At 36.0% G+C, this 16,665-nt stretch overlaps 1 protein-coding gene across 3 annotated transcripts; it reads left to right on the forward strand.

The window, feature by feature from the left end:
* Positions 1 to 1,202: 1,202 nt before the first annotated feature.
* LOC141569618 (ATP-dependent RNA helicase DDX3X-like) lies at positions 1,203 to 16,401 on the forward strand. Of its 3 annotated transcripts, none has more exons than XM_074323632.1 (17): positions 1,203 to 1,383; positions 3,771 to 3,831; positions 5,207 to 5,254; positions 8,078 to 8,207; positions 9,018 to 9,176; positions 9,253 to 9,352; positions 9,726 to 9,861; positions 10,842 to 10,927; positions 11,124 to 11,222; positions 11,307 to 11,467; positions 11,800 to 11,944; positions 12,042 to 12,186; positions 12,423 to 12,604; positions 12,678 to 12,795; positions 13,096 to 13,249; positions 13,554 to 13,690; positions 13,957 to 16,401. In XM_074323632.1, exons 1-17 carry the CDS (start codon positions 1,339 to 1,341, stop codon positions 14,034 to 14,036), a joined length of 1,986 nt encoding a protein of 661 aa, XP_074179733.1. In that variant the 5' UTR covers positions 1,203 to 1,338; the 3' UTR covers positions 14,037 to 16,401. The 3 variants fall into 3 exon arrangements, with proteins under 3 accessions (XP_074179733.1, XP_074179735.1, XP_074179734.1); XM_074323634.1 differs by having other exon boundaries at positions 12,465 to 12,604; XM_074323633.1 differs by having other exon boundaries at positions 13,557 to 13,690; positions 13,957 to 14,176.
* The last annotated feature ends 264 nt before the right edge of the window (positions 16,402 to 16,665 follow it).

The following is a 16,665-nucleotide window of genomic DNA, read 5'->3' on the forward strand; positions in this document are numbered from 1 at the left end:
GGCAGACTGTTTAGGAATCTGGACTAAAGCAACTAGAAGAGTATCACAAGAAGAGATTCCTCCGAATGCGGTGGCACATTTCATTCCATTTATCACCCACAGCTGTAGCCTGAGGATTACTTGGAGTTTAGGCTGACAACAAATCCAGGGTTACTTAAACCATCTGATTCTGCCGAGCCACAGACAGCCCAGAGTCCCTCGGGCCCTAGGAGGGTCAGTCACAATCCCCAGAGCCCCGTGGCTGGGAAAGTTGTGGAGCTGGAATCACCACCGAACCTGGACACCTCAGGGAAACGAAACACCTAATTATAGCTCCAGTGCCAGCGGGAGTGGGGGGTGGAGGTACGGTAGGGGGGGAGGAAATGAGGTCTCCAGAACTAGGTGCGTTATCATTAGCATCATTCACCGTATTATTGTTTCGTTGTTCCCTCATCACGCGAGGGACGGAGGCCGCGCCAGTAAGAAACGCTCCCAGCTAGGAAACCCGAGAGACCTTGGGTTCCTGGCCAAAACCGCGCAGCTTAAGTCATTTATGCCAGACATTTACCGCAGCTCGTGCAGCGGTTTCACCCTCCCCTTTCCGTCCACGGTCCGCAGAGTCCCTCTATCCACACCTTCTTTGTTCGCCTCCTTAGCCAGAGGATTCTAGTACGGCCACCGCTGAGAGTTCTACAAAAAGGCAATTATTTTGACACCTGGGGTCACGTGACCCTCAACCTTCCCGGGTTCAGATTTTTTTTTCTTCTTTTTTTTCTTTCCCCATCTGAGTAGTTCCGACTTTGGGGGAGCTTCCTAAAGAGGTGTGCGGGCTAATTAGAACTGAGACTTTTCACGAAACTTTCGATTGCTGGAACTGAAAGGGAAGATAAAGGGAAAATGCTAGAGGAGGGGGAAAAGTAGTAGGTTAAGGAGGTGGGCAGAGGAAACAAGAGGTAGATTGGCGCTATGCTTAAAATCCACCATGTGGTGGCAGGCGGAAGACGTTGAGGTCTCCCCAGGACCCAAGAATTCCAAGACTGCATAAAAACGCGGGGCAAAAGGATCTCGCTAATTCAGAACGCGGTTGGAGACTGACCGACCACAAGATCTCGCGAGGTTATGACTAAACTAACGAGACTTAGGTCAGTCAGCTGTTACGGTAGAAATAAAGGGGTTGGTGGAGGGGTGCTCAGAGGAGTAAGGCGCACGGCTTACGTAATGACGTAAAGTCTTGAAGTGGGTATATTACGGTTGTGGGCAAGCTGTGTACTTCAGAGACCGTTACCCTAGTATCCTACGACACTGGATCGTCAGTGGAAGCCTCCGAGTCCTCGGTTCCTCGGTTCCGAGTCCTCAGGCATGAGTCATGTGGCGGTGGAAAATACGGTTGGGTTGGAGCAGCAGGTGAGCTAAAGTGTGCCTGATGAAACTGCGTGGACCCTCTTCCCCCTTTTAACATGGCTCGTGGCTCGGTGATAGCCACTTTCACTTTCCTTATCCTGGCTCACTGTGGCTTGTGGTGGGTAGGGCTGTAGGCTGATGGGGAAATAAAATGGATTAAATCTTGTGGAGGCTGTCTGGGTAAAAGACGGGGCAGTAGCGGTAACGTTGATTGCTCGGGACGGATTCCGGCCTAGAATGGCGGCTTTTGTGTGCCTGCGCGATCTCCCAGAGACGCACGTGTGATCACCAACTGATGAGTGATTAGATGGAGATTCGCGAGAGGGGACCATTGTTTTCTCCCGAGGGGTTTGACTAGTCTCACTGAACGGCCGTAATTCAGGCCCAGAGGTGTCGTTGTTGTGTGAGTGGAAGGCGGATTGCGGCCACCGAACGTAGAGCACGGGAGGAGTGGGCCTTTCGGGGTAATGGCTGAGGCCTCCTTTGTTTGGGTTGCATGCCTGTACAGCGCGGCGGTTCCCTAAAGGAAGGCCGGGGCCTGCGTGATTGGGACCTGCGGGACCCAAGCGGGGCACAAGACCACGAAACGGCTGTCTTGTTCTCCGGACGCCGCCTGCCGCGGATGACTAGGCTGTGTTTCCGGAGTGGAAAGTTTTGTGACGCAGAACAGCCGGAAAGGGATAGTGCGGAGGGGAGGGAAGAATGGCGGCCGCGTGCTTCTCTTGATTGATGTCTGCAAATAATGGAAGTTCGACGCTGGCGGGGAGTCATTTGCTAGGTTACGAATCTGGAACCCTCCTTATTTAGAGAGTCATTGAATGATCCGAGGATCTTAATTTGGGGGTGGTGTGGTATTTTTATGTTTTCTTAGGCGTTAGACTCCAGTCGATCAGAGTAAAGTACTCAAGAGTATTTTCAGGACAGATAAAGTTACTGAGTTTCTTGTGCCTCAGAGGGAAACGTTGAAGTAGTACGTCAAAGCTAGAGCCTGTCGTTTTTTCCTTTGAGGTTTTGGGAGTTGGGATTAGTATATGTGATCTAAGAAGAGGAGTTCACAGGCATGTTTTCCGAGGCAGGAAATCTTGATTTCGTTACTGCAGTATACCTCCAAGAGGGTACAGTGAGTCGTACGACATGTTAAGTGAACGGTTTGTCTCGGCTTCTATCTTGCATGTTTAATAAATAGAATTGATTTCGGACGTAAACCTTTCACAAATATGACAAACTCCTGAATTGTGAAGCAAAGTTTAATGATACTATTCTTAAACTTTAATGTCACGTATTATTTGACGGATTTGACGGTCTTCTCTTTGATTAACCCTTACAATATTCTGACACTTAATATGTTAAAATAAAAGACATACAAATAGAAAAATCTTATATCAAGAGAACAGGTAATTTGTAACATGTTCTGTGTAGGTGAAATCCATTTAATTTTTAATCAGCTGTGCTCTCTGGGTCATTTGTATTTGCTAGTAAGCAAAATTGGAAAAGTTGTGATAATTTAAAGAATAATATATTAATTGGTGGTGCATGTAATTTTAGTAGTATTTCCTTGAACTTTTAATGCAGTGTTTATAAATGCCATTATATAGCACATTTCCTTTGCAAACTGGTGGCACCTTTTAGTTCTTTTGTGTTTTTTAAAGTTTATTTTGGCACATGTAATTATTGTACTGTTTGCTTGTAAGTAGTTCTTGGTTAGTTATTACAAAATACAGTAAAGAAGTACCGCCTTTGGTGCTTCAGTGGTAGAATTCTCGCCTGCCACATGGGAGGCTGGGGTTGGGTTCCCTGCCAATGCAATACCTTTACCTTCCTCCCCACCCGGGAAGTCAAGTGTGGCAAGCATTAAATGATGTGCAATGCTCAGTAAAATGGCAGAGTACTTACTACATGATGGTGGTGCTAGTGGTGGTGTTGCTGCTTAGGAATTTATCCAAAGTAAAAACAGTTGCACAGACTTTAGGAGATGGAAAAGTGAAATAATCGTCAAATTGTCTTAATGTTTTCTGGTAGACCTTTTAGGCTTAAAGTAACATCAAGAAAAAACCAGTGGCTTTCAGAAATTGATGGTAATAATTTAGTTTGGTGATTAAAGAACTTTTACTATGGAAAATTTTTACAGGGAAAACTTGTTTTGGGTGAATGTATTTGAACCATTCATAATGATGTGCTCCTGGCATTTGGGTTCTGCCTTTTGTATTTCTCATTCTGTGTAGACTTTAAAAGTATTCTTAAAACAAAAAAGGCAGACACAACAGCTAACTAGTAAAGGCTATTAGGTAGGGAGGACTTTAATTTGTCTTTTGTGAGGATCTCTGTGCTTGATTCCCCACCCCCCCCTTAGTTTTGCAGCATGTAAACTGTTAATATCTCTCTTCTCCTAGTTTGCTGGACTAGACATGAACTCTCCTGATAATCAGAGTGGAGGTGGAAGTACGGCAAGCAGTAAGTAAATATTTTTTGATCTATAAGTTTTATTAGAGCGTAGTGTTAATATCTCATTATTCTTTATAATTTTAAATTAAAATTTTTCCTCCTGTTTTTGCCTATAAATATTTGAAGTATTTTGGCATGTCTGGACAAGAGAGACTGGTTGGTAATGGAAACCATTAATCATTTAGAAGAAAGTTAATGTTCTATTCACATTTTTAGGGAACTGATGTACAATATAAATCCTATCCAGTCGTTAAGGAGGTGAGCATATGTACATCCCTCAGAACTGATCTGCAGTGTGTTAAACTTAATAAAGGGAACCTGTATGTTTGTGTTACAGCTACTGCAACTCATTTCCCATGAAGAATCCGAAACTTAACTGATAGAAGTAGGCTCTATGGATTCTTGGATGGTAGACTTATCTCAGCCATATTAAATTCTTTTGAAAAGAAATTAGGTCTTTTGGAAAGGGTGTGTGGGGGGGCTTTTATTTTTATTTATATATATTTTTATTTTTGCGACTTTGCTAGAGTTTAGTATTTGGATAAGGAAAGGAAGTGGTTTATTATTTGGCAGCAGATCTGTTTGGGCCCAGGTTTCCAAGAAAGCAGCAGGTGCACTCTGAAAAACTTCTTCAAGTGAAGTTAATTCTTACTGAATGTTATTTGTCATTATATGACTATTATAAAAATTTAATTTTACATAGTAATAGTTTAGGATCATTAATTCAATCCAGATGTTACAAATTTAATTAAAATTTGGATATTTAGGTAATAGTTGACTTCCTTCTACTCTGGGTTAAGTTCTTTTATTTCTTAATTATAGGCTAAGGCTTTTGACTTAAATCAAGAAACTCAAGGTTAACACTATCAGTTCCTTCTTGGAATCGTTTTTCCATTCCAGCTTTCATATATTTTTAGTGTATGGTTACTTTATTCCAGAGTAAAACAACCTCTTTTGGGGTAATTCAAATTGGTTAATTGATTTAGTAGATACTCTTTTTTTTTTTTTTTTAAGTAGGCTGTTTTGTTACAGTAATGGTTGTTTGCTAAATGTTACAGTTTATGTAATAATTTCCTTAAATAGTCTACAGAGATTTTTAAAACATTTTTCCAACAACCAGTAGTAGTAGCTGCTGAAATGTATTTCGTTTGGGAAATTCTTAAAATACATGTTCCCAAATTTTCTCTGTCTACTCCCCCATCTTTTTTAATAGAATAAACATTCCATTAATTAAGCAAAATTAAGCATTTTTAGATATTTTTCTCCTATTGCACAATAATTTCAAGAGGTTTAAAGTGTTTTCTAGGACCAGTTTTTAAACAGCATTTTTTAAAAACGGTCTTGAAGGATATGATAGACTTTTAATTTTACATTTTCTCTTCAGAAGGGCGCTATATACCTCCTCACTTAAGGAACAGAGAAGCCTCTAAAGGTACGTGGTTATGGCAACTTCGGATCCAACATTTACTGTTTAGAATCAGTCAAAGCCTAGGCAAAATGATGTAGCTTTAGGAACTGTATACACAGTTTTCCTCTTGTGCTTCCTTCTGTTTTTAGAAACTAGCACTTGCTAACTTTGAAAAGTTAATCTAATGTTGCATAATGAATAATTATTTTTTTAAAAACAATATTGACCCCTGAATTTCACTAGTGTAAGTTCACTACTCTGTGCTTTATTTTTTATAAATATTGACATTCACTTTGAAAGAGCTGTGTTTATATGTCTGTGGGAGTACCATGTTTGTAAAACAATCAACACATGGCAATAAAGTTCTTGAAATATTGCCACCATGAAAATGGGGTTATTGCAAAATAGTTAACGATTGCAGGATTACAGTTTTGGGCTACCTTGGTGGGTGGAGGGGTTGTCTGTCTCAGTTTTTTGCCTAAACTTCATTTTGAAAGTTTTTGTCTGAAATGGTTTTATATAAATAACTGATGCTTTTTAGTATTACAATTTTAATATAGAATGATAGCACATATTGTTGGGGTGACAATTTGAGTGCTGTATAGTCACCAAGATGGGGATCTGAAATTGTCAAGAAAAGTAAAAGCCTAAAGGAAAGTAGATGGTTGATAGAGAAGTGGGACTAGGGTGTTAAGAAGAGTAGCTGCGTATTGGCCTTCATATGTAGTGTATAGTTTACAGTGTTAAACATTTAAGTCTGTATATGTCTACTAGGTGACCACTTAGCTGATGATAGAAATTTTTTTCGAACGTTACTGCAATTTTCTTTCTTAATGGGTATTCCTCTGAGTATATCTGGCTGGAATTATATCCAAGGTATGTTGACTGTTTCAAAAGGAGTTGCAGAGTTTTAGGAAACTTAAGAAATGGAAGAGACCTTAAAAAAAATCTAACAGTCTTTTTCTAGCTAATAAAGGCTGTTGGTCCACTGGCTGGCTATTAGTGGAGCCATAAACCAGAGGAAAAAGAACTTCATTAATTTGTAAACTTCAAAATATTTAATAAAATGTGTGAATCTAGTTATCAGCTTAATTGTTGCATGTCACCTTCCTTTTATTTGTAGATGTATTCTAGAGACATGTACATTTGAAAATAAGGCAAGGATGGGAGATTTTTTTTTCAGTTATACTTGCTTCTCACTGAGGTTATACAGATGACACAATATTGGATTCCTAGGATTTGACAAATAATATACATGAGTGCAAAGCACAATAAGAGATCTGCTAACTTATTTTCATTGTTAATAATGAAATGGAAAGGAAATTGACAATACCTCAGTGTGAATTAACTTTAAAACTTAGAAACATCATGGCAAGGAGTTGAGAAGTATTTGTTTTAAGTACTAAGGATGTTAAAATGACTGCATTAAGAATTTTTTAAATGTAGATTTTTTTTTTATTGTGAAGTGTTTTTTGTTTTGTTTTTTAATTAAAGTTCATAGGGGTGACAGTTGTTAGTAAAGTTACATAGATTTCAGGTGTACAATTCTGTATTACATCATCTATATGTCACATTGTGTGTTCACCACCCAGAGTCAGTTCTCTTTCCATCACCATATATTTGATTCCCTTTACCCTCATCTATCATCCTCCTCCTCCTTTCCCCTCTGGTAACCACTAAACTATTGTCTGTGTCTATGAATTTTTGTTTCTCATTTGTCTGTCTTGTTCTTTTGTTGTTTTTGGTTTATATACCACATATCAGTGAAATCACATGGTTCTTTGCTTTTTCTGTCTGACTTATTTCACTTTAGCATTATAATCTCAGGATCCATCCATGTTGTCCTATTTCATCTTTTAAATGTAGATTCTTATCGGAAAATCTGTTTGATCTAAATGTTTCACTGTTTATGCCTGAAGTTAAGTTAATATTAAAACTGAGTGGTAATTTTTGAATACAGGGGTTTTTCTTTATGGGTAATTTTTAAAGTACCTTAAAATTTTGCTGGAGCAAGTAGACAACATTGAAACTCCTTTTATGTTGACTGCTTCCACTTAATTCATTTCTTTTAAATGTTTTTAGACTAAGATTGTTTCTTACCTATTGAAGATTCTCAACAGAAGTCATATTTACATCACTTTTAACAGGCTACTACCACCTTGCCTTCTTCTCCAAGTTCTTTCATTGACTAAATCCCTGTTGTTCATTACGCCGGTAACTACATAGAGCCCATATGAGTAGTTTGAGCATAATTCAATGCCTGCAATTTGGAGCCTCATCCTTTTATGAATTTTGAAATTCTTTGTCCTAATATGTTGGACATACTTCTTCTCGTTGGTAATCATGTTGTATGTAGTTCTCATAATTTAAGCTTTTCTGTACGTGTAACTAACTACCTGAGGAAACCTTGAATTCAGCTGGAAATTCCAAAATGTGTATTGTAGAGGCTATACAGTATATATTTTAAATCAACTTGTATTCTGGGTTTGTGAGATTTGAGCTTGGCATAGTCTCGTTAAAATAATCTCAATGGAGTACACTCCTGTTTTATTGTTTTTGTTAATCTTTTAAGGGTTGGTATTCATTCAGTATATTGTTTAATTACAATAATTTCTAATGTAAAAAAGAATTAGATAGTAGAAATTGTGTTAACTGATGAACACCAATTATCTAAATAATAGTTTTTCCAATGTTTTGATTAAAATGATGCCATTGACATTTGGGTCTCTCACTCCCCTCTACCCCCAATGATAAGATAACAGAGGCAGTCGGTAAAGAGCCATTTATTTGGAAAGACAGGACTTCTGTAAAAAGTAATATCAGTTTCTTTCTTTTCTTTTTTTTAAGGATTCTATGATAAAGACACTTCGGGCTGGAGTTGCAGTAAAGATAAAGATGCATATAGCAGTTTTGGGTCTCGAGATTCAAGAGGAAAGTCAAGTTACTTCAGTGATCGCGGAAGCGGATCAAGAGGAAGGTAAATTATTCTCAGCTTGCAAGTGTGTATACAATATCGGTTTAGGAATTAACTCTTAGTTTGAAATGTTCTCATTCTTTGTACTTTTCTTGGTCTTTATCATTATGTTTTTTCCTTAACATACCATCTTTCTGTTACATTCCAAAAGCAAAATTTTGATTTATTGTCTCCAAAAAGGCTTTACTAGGTTTCTAATTTCTGTTACATAGAAATTACAAGCACTAAGAATATGCTGCTTGACATAATGAACTTGTTAGTTTTATCTACGTATTTGTGGTACTTAAACATTTTTTTATGACTGAACAGGTGTGATAAATGGATCTTAAGAACTTACTATCTGTAGTTAGTTCTGTATTGTTTTTCACAACGTAAACTAAAACTAAAAATGTTAAGTGTTACCATGTAAGTGGATTTTCCTTTCTACCCAAATGTAACCAGGACAGTTGGCATTATTTCTTTATTTTTCTATCATTGATTTAATTTATCATAAAATGAAGATATAAATACATACTAGTTTCAAATATTATAAAACTTAATTCTTAGCACGTAAGACCTGTTTAAACTGTATAATTTTATAAAAAGCTCTAAGAAATACTATTTCTTTGTTTTTTAAAATTGAAGATGTATAAATTATAAGTAGAAGGCCTTATTTCACAAATGATGAGATAGCCAATATTGAATTACTGACATCTTTGAAGGTACTTGGTGACCAATGATTCAATTAATATACAAGCACATATCATATGTAGAAAGATGGTAACATGGTACTGGCTAAGTGACATACTCTGATCAATTGGTTGTGCTATGCAGATTTGATGATCGTGGTCGGAGTGACTATGATGGTATTGGCAGTCGTGGTGACAGGACTGGCTTTGGTAAATTTGATCGTAGTGGACACAGTCGTTGGTGTGATAGATCAGATGAAGATGATTGGTCAAAACCACTTCCACCAAGTGAACGCTTGGAGCAGTAAGTTTTTGAGATGCATGTTGATTACTACAAAAGTTGCTATCTACTATAACATGTAACAATCGTTTGACTTTAGGGAACTGTTTTCTGGAGGAAACACTGGAATTAACTTTGAGAAATATGATGATATTCCAGTAGAGGCAACTGGCAATAACTGTCCTCCACATATTGAAAGTGTAAGTTGTTTTGATTTTTAAAGTTACTTTAAACAGTTCTTTGTAGTAAATACTAAAAATTCATTGGGTTATGAAAAAGGAGAGACTGAAATTAATGTTTTAATGTCACCATTATGAGTAATCCTGAAGTAGAAAAAATGTCAAAACATAAGTACCCTAAAACTATTTTATTGTACATTAAACCCAGGAGTCTATTTTCTTAATGTACCATTTGATACTTCTACCTGAAATCAAAGCAACTATAAACTCAATCACAAGTAGACACTTAGTTGGTTACTTTTATTCTTATGTTAGTATAAAACAAATTGCAGCAGGCAACACATTTCTAGTATGCCTCTAGTGTTTGATTGACCTGGTTAAATTTCTTTTACAGTTCAGTGATGTTGACATGGGAGAAATTATCATGGGGAACATTGAGCTTACGCGTTACACTCGTCCTACTCCAGTGCAAAAACATGCCATTCCTATTATCAAAGCAAAGAGAGACTTGATGGCTTGTGCTCAAACAGGTAACCTCCCTTGACAAAGAATAAAAGTATTTTATTCTTAACTGGGCTTGCTGTAAAAAGAGTTAATTCTGTATGGATGCCTGAGTCTAATGCTTAGCCTGTTTTTGAATTAAGTAAAGATTAGGTGGAGATGTCTCTTTTTATCTTACACACCTTTGAAGCCTTGGGATGAAACTAGTGTTTTCATCAGGGTATCTTGGTGAAGTCTATAGCAAATTGTCAGCATGTATTGCTGTAATAGGGGAGCATTGTGAATGCTGTGGAAAGAAAGTTAGCAATATGATTAGAATAGGAAATACAAAATCAGGGAAGAGGCTACAATCCATAAAATGTGGGTCTGGAAAAGGATACGGTGTCTCCCACCTTCTAGTATTTTGGGAATTGGGGAATGGAAGGGAAGGGGTCCTTTAGTCCTATATCAGAATTTGGCCTGAGTAAAACATATAAAATACACACATGTAAAACTTGAATCATTTGTCATTGCTAATATATTTCCTTTAAGAAATAGAATTACATCTCTTACATCTTAACTGTGGCCCTTGGGCCAAACCCAGCACCTGTTTTTTTAAATAATATTTTATTGAAACAACTATACCATGGCTTTTATTCTGTAAAGGTAGACAGGCTGGCCTGCAAATCCCTTAACTGTTTAGACTCAGCATAAAGTTTGCTGATTGATGCTTTACATTCCAGTATATAATAACACAAAAAAATATTGAAATGGTTTTTGATGCCAATTTAGAGAAAAACGGTTGTTTTTATTCAAATTAAATTGTTTTTTTAATTCAAATTAAAATGCAAAGGAGTGAACATTGCTTTGTTTAAAATGGAGCACAGAAGTCATTTGGTATTATTTGCTTAACTGTAAATGCACCATATTTTCAGAAAAATCATGCATAAAGTAAAATTATCTTTTACTAAAAGGACATTTGGAACACTAAATTAATATTCAAGTTAATAAGCCAATATTTTCTTAACAGGGTCTGGAAAAACTGCAGCATTTCTTTTGCCCATCTTGAGTCAAATTTATGCAGATGGTCCAGGCGAGGCTTTGAAGGCTGTGAAGGTAAAGATTTCCTTATAGAAAAAGTTTTACAAATATCTGTTGGCACATTTCTTTTCAATCTATTTCTCCAGTGAAAACTCATTTTTGTATGTATTTCTTAAATTACAAAGGGAATTTTGCTGTTAGGATTTTTAAAAAGAATAAAAGTTTTGGGTCTTTGAGTCTAATTTATAAATTAAATACTTATATTTCTTAGGAAAATGGACGATATGGACGCCGTAAACAATACCCAATCTCCTTGGTTTTAGCCCCAACTAGAGAATTGGCTGTACAGATCTATGAGGAAGCCAGAAAAGTAAATATACATTTTACTAAATATTGGCATTTTTATTGCGCTAATGCTAATTTTATGACCACCTAATACATTTTTTGTTTATAGTTTTCATACCGCTCTAGAGTTCGCCCTTGTGTGGTTTATGGTGGTGCTGATATTGGTCAGCAGATTCGAGACTTGGAACGTGGATGTCACTTGTTAGTTGCTACTCCAGGACGTCTAGTGGATATGATGGAAAGAGGAAAAATTGGATTAGACTTCTGCAAGTAGGTTAATTTTTATATATGGGTTGTAACTTTTTTAAATATTAGTGATCATTAATTTTATAGTATTTTATGCGTGTTGTCTTAATTTTAAGTTGAAAAAGTAATTTTAATAACTTCCTACAGTTTTTGAAAATTAACTATTTGATTGAAAATTACAGTTAACCAATGTGGTTCATTGGAACAAATAATAGGTAAATTTGGTTGTGTGATTTATGTGTTTCATATGTGTTGAATTGTAAGTCTAGAATGTTAGAATGAGTATATTAATTTACATAATTATAGACATACTCAATTGTCAGTTTTTCATCAAATTCTAAACCTATTTTTAACAGATACTTAGTGTTGGATGAAGCTGATAGGATGTTGGATATGGGGTTTGAACCTCAGATACGTCGTATAGTTGAACAAGATACTATGCCACCAAAGGGTGTTCGCCACACCATGATGTTTAGTGCTACTTTTCCTAAAGAAATACAGGTATTGTGTGATATAATTCTTTTTAGAACACTTTGTGTTTATCTTCAGATAATTTAAAAAAATTAGACTATAAGGTAGGGTTTCTTCCGTTTTTCAGATGCTTGCTCGTGATTTCTTGGATGAATATATCTTTCTGGCTGTAGGCAGAGTTGGCTCTACCTCTGAGAACATCACTCAAAAAGTAGTTTGGGTGGAAGAGTCAGACAAACGGTCATTTCTGCTTGATCTCTTAAATGCAACAGGTAAAATTATAAATAATAATAGTATCTATCAGATGTAAGGATAAATAGGGATGACTTTAATCCCAACCCTGCCTTTCTAAGCCTTAAAGCTTATTTTAATTAGTTCCTATGTGCATGCTTACTAAGGTCAAAGAGAACAAAGCCAGTTATCTTCAGATAATTATCTTCAGTTAGTACTTAGATCAGATATTGATGCTAAGTTCTTAGTAAACAAAACCTTATGTATAATTTTTCAGGGAAAGATTCACTGACTTTAGTGTTTGTGGAAACTAAAAAAGGTGCTGATTCTCTGGAGGATTTCTTATACCATGAAGGCTATGCTTGTACCAGTATCCATGGAGACCGATCACAGAGAGACAGAGAGGAAGCCCTTCACCAGTTCCGATCAGGAAAAAGCCCAATTCTAGTGGCTACAGCTGTGTGTATATTTTTATTTTCAGATTAATCACATTTTAGTATTGCTTTTTTGTTTAACAAAAATTGTTTTTTAGGTGGCAGCAAGAGGACTAGACATTTCAAATGTGAAACATGTTATCAATTTTGATTTGCCAAGTGATATTGAAGAATATGTACATCGGATTGGTCGTACTGGACGTGTAGGAAACCTTGGTAAAGTGTTTACTTGTTTGGTGGATTGATACAGAATCTTAAATATTAGAACTCTTACTTCCAAAGGGGAAGGTTCCAAAGGGGAAGGTGACACAGAATCTTAAATATTAGAACTCTTACTTCCAAATGGGAAGGTGACATCAGATGTCAAACAACGAAAAGTTTTTGTTTTAATCTTTAAGTTACATTGCAAATTATAATGTTACTTTTTTTTTGTTGTTTTTCATAGTATTATTTGAATAAGAATACCAGTTTACTTTATAGAAACCTAGGCTAATGTATTTTTTTGGACTCTTATAGGACTTGCCACCTCATTCTTTAATGAAAGGAATATAAATATCACAAAGGATTTGTTGGATCTTCTTGTTGAAGCTAAACAAGAAGTGCCCTCTTGGTTAGAAAATATGGCTTATGAGCACCACTATAAGGGTAGCAGTCGTGGACGTTCTAAGAGGTACAGATAATTTGACCTTCACTTGTAACTACTCTTTGCTTTGGATAGGTAGTTATTTTCAAGGTTAATTGAAACATTGCCGCTAGTTACATGCTTTGGGCAAGGGATGTTATTAGAAAGGTTGACATGGAGTTAAATGTCAGCTCTTAACTGCTGAGGTCTTTGGAAACATTTAATAACATCAACAAAGTGGAAAATGAGTTGAGAAAAATCAGACATTGCAGTTTGGGACGTTATGTATGGGAATTGTCATTTTAATTGAATTTCATACTCATAAACCACACAATGTTTTTCCTTACTATAGCAGATTCAGTGGAGGATTTGGTGCCAGAGACTATCGACAAAGTAGTGGTTCCACCAGTTCTAGCATTAGTAGTGGTCGTGCGAGCAACAATCGCAGTGGTGGAAGTGGTCATGGCAGCAGCAGAGGGTTTAGTGGAGGTAATACTGATTTTCCTCTTTTATACTTTGGAAAGGGCTTTTTCCCCCCCTTAATCTTTTTTTTTTTTTTTTTTAAGTCTCAATGGGGGTTTCTTTATCCTTACTCTTTTTTAATGCATAATTTATTTAATAAATTTTATTTCCAAAGAACACAAAATCCAGTACAGATTTCTTTTATTGGGCTTATAATCAAAGTTCTTGTGAAAGAAGGGAAAAGATACTTAGAGTAGCTGACCTAATTTGCCTTTTCAAACATTTCTTTGTAGGTGGCTATGGAGGCTTCTACAATAGTGATGGATATGGAGGAAATTATAACTCCCAGGGGGTTGACTGGTGGGGCAACTGAACCCACTTTACAGCAAAGTCACCCTTTCAAACAAGCTAATATGGAAACCACATGTAACTTAGCCAGACTGTATCCTGTAGCTTCAAGAACTTGCAGTACATTACCAGCTGTGATTCTCCTGAAAATTCCTGGGAGCTCAAAGTCACAAGAAGAAAGGAATAATCAACAGCCCTATTCAAAATTTGATTTAAAGACTTATTTGCTGTAGTTTGGATTAATTCCCCTTCTGCTTTTCCCATCCCAAACTGCATTTATAAGTTTGTGACTGAGAATCATTTGTTTGTTAATGTACTGTGACTTTAGACAACTTATTGTTTTGATGTCCTGTTAGCTCAGTAATGCTCAAGATACCAATTGTTTTGACAAAATAAATATACTGAACTTGGGCTAAAATCAAACCTTGGCAAACAGGTGTGATAACAACTTAACAGGAGTCACCAATTCATTAGTAAATATTACAAGGGGAAAAATTTTGGCAGTAGCCTGTTAGAAGTTTTTGATATTTGCAGACGGGAGAGAAAAACATCTTAAAGCAGAATTAGTTTCTAATGTGGCAAACTACTATATTAAAGTTCTGACTTGCTCACTCTATCTTGTATAGGCACTTACAATCTTAAAGTCTTTAAATATGCCATTCCAGTCAGGATGAGGTGGCATGTATGAATACTTGCCTGCATTTTTCAAAGCACTCTTCAAAGTTAATTCAAGTAAATACAGCAATTCCTCTTTAATGTTTAGGTTATTCTAAGCTAGGCAAATGTGGGCATGCCGTTACACGGAAAATTCAAAGGTTGATGGGAAAAAGTATTGGGGGGAATTTTTATCTAATTAGATTATTTTAATGCCTGCCATAAATGAAATGGTAGATGGCTGACCATGGCAATTACTGGTCCTCTTTATGGGCCTGGTTGGGTTTTGGTCTTTAATGCATGCTAGTGTTAATGTTTTTTGGTCAAGAGGATACGAGCAGGAAGGATTATGCAGCAGGCTTTATTTTAATGCAGATTCACATTACTCTGTTTAAGCTGCGTTGAAATGTTAAAATGGCTTACACTTGTAGACTTTGTAAATCAGAGTAACTGAAATCCTTGAGATCCCACAGGTTGGAAATATGTACTAAACTGCCCAAGGTGTCATTTCTATATAGTACAGTTTAGTCTTATTTTAGTTGCATAGGTTTCTATTGTATTTATAGTCTCTTTATGCTAAATTTGGCCAAAGATAGTTTTCCACCACTAAAAATGTCTCTACCACTTGGAATTCTGTGCTTATTTTAAGGCCAGGATGCAGTGATCTTTACAAACTATAATCTTCATGATGGCATAAGAAGGCAAAAATTTCTTAAAAGTGCAATAGATTTTCAAGCGTATTGTGCCTTTTTCTAAAACTTTATTAAGTAGGTACACTTGACAGTATTGAGGTCATTTGTTACGGTGCTATTTCAATTAGTATAGGTTTAGACTCTTGTACATTTTGCCCATAACTTTTTACAAAGTACTTATTTTATTGCACATTCTGAGAATTTTATATATATGTCTTGTGTGCGTGTCCTTAAACTTCCAATCTTATTTTATCTCTTGGAGATTGTTGAACGCAGCTTGTTAAGAACTAGATTCTAAAGTTTTATTTGGGACCATGGAATGATAGTTGAGAAGAAACTACTTGCACATGACAGATTTTTAGAGACTTTTGCTGCTACTTTATGTAATATTTATTGAACATTTTGACAAATAATTTATTTTTGTAAGCCTAAAAGTGATTCTTTGAAAGTTTAAAGAAACTTGACCAAAAGACAGTACAAAAACACTGGCACTTGAATGTTGAATGTCACCATATGTGAAAAAAATAATATCTTTCAGGGTAGTGTGAGCTTTTAATGTTAAGTCCTATTAAACTTGAGTTAAATTAAGAAGACTCAGCATTGGCAATGTAGCTAACTGTAACTTTCTGACAAAATTTAAGACAAATTGGCAACTTGAAATTAAAACATGCCAAGGTTTTGATAACACTTGTCTTAAAATATTAAAGACACACTTCTAAACACTGATAGGCAGTGTCCACATTCTCAAAGGTTCTCTGAGTTTTGTTTAGTTATATGTTTGGTTCTGTTTGGTTTTCAGTGACTGTCTGGCATATATTTGCAATCTTCAAACGTGGTTATTTTTGTGTATTGCCATAATCAGTGACTTTTACATTCATTTTTATCAGCCAGCAATATTTTCAGTAAATAAGTATGGATTTAAACTTGCTGAATGTAGACATTGAATCTCAAGTCACTGTAATTGCTTATTGTATTAGTTTTAGATGCTAGCACTGCATGTGCTGTGTTTATTCTGATTTTACTAAAATAAAAAGTTAAACACAATCTCTTTTCTGTCGGTTATAATTTAATAAGAGAGGTAGAAATGAATTTGTTCTCTGAACCTGAAGAATTGGAAATCACATTCCCTGGTTATTCACCAAAGCTATTGCGTGAAACTTCTTCATGAAGCAAGAAGTACTCCTGTGCCTTACGTACTTGAATAAAAGGGTAGTGTAAGGTTGGAATATATAGTAGAAGCAGAATTTTTATTACAAATCACAGAAATCTAAACAACCTACCTCTAGTATTGCGTATATTGCATTTATT

Source organism: Rhinolophus sinicus, chromosome X (genome assembly GCF_036562045.2).
Source record: "Rhinolophus sinicus isolate RSC01 chromosome X, ASM3656204v1, whole genome shotgun sequence".
NCBI lineage: Eukaryota > Metazoa > Chordata > Mammalia > Chiroptera > Rhinolophidae > Rhinolophus > Rhinolophus sinicus.

Bases quoted from the DNA above. Each gene is read 5' to 3' on its own strand.
- LOC141569618 (XM_074323632.1), top strand. From the start codon at position 1,339: ATGAGTCATGTGGCGGTGGAAAATACGGTTGGGTTGGAGCAGCAG. The intron at 12,187-12,422 runs GTAAAATTATAA...ATAATTTTTCAG, and splicing joins TGATCTCTTAAATGCAACAG to GGAAAGATTCACTGACTTTA. The intron at 13,691-13,956 runs GTAATACTGATT...ATTTCTTTGTAG, and splicing joins CAGCAGAGGGTTTAGTGGAG to GTGGCTATGGAGGCTTCTAC.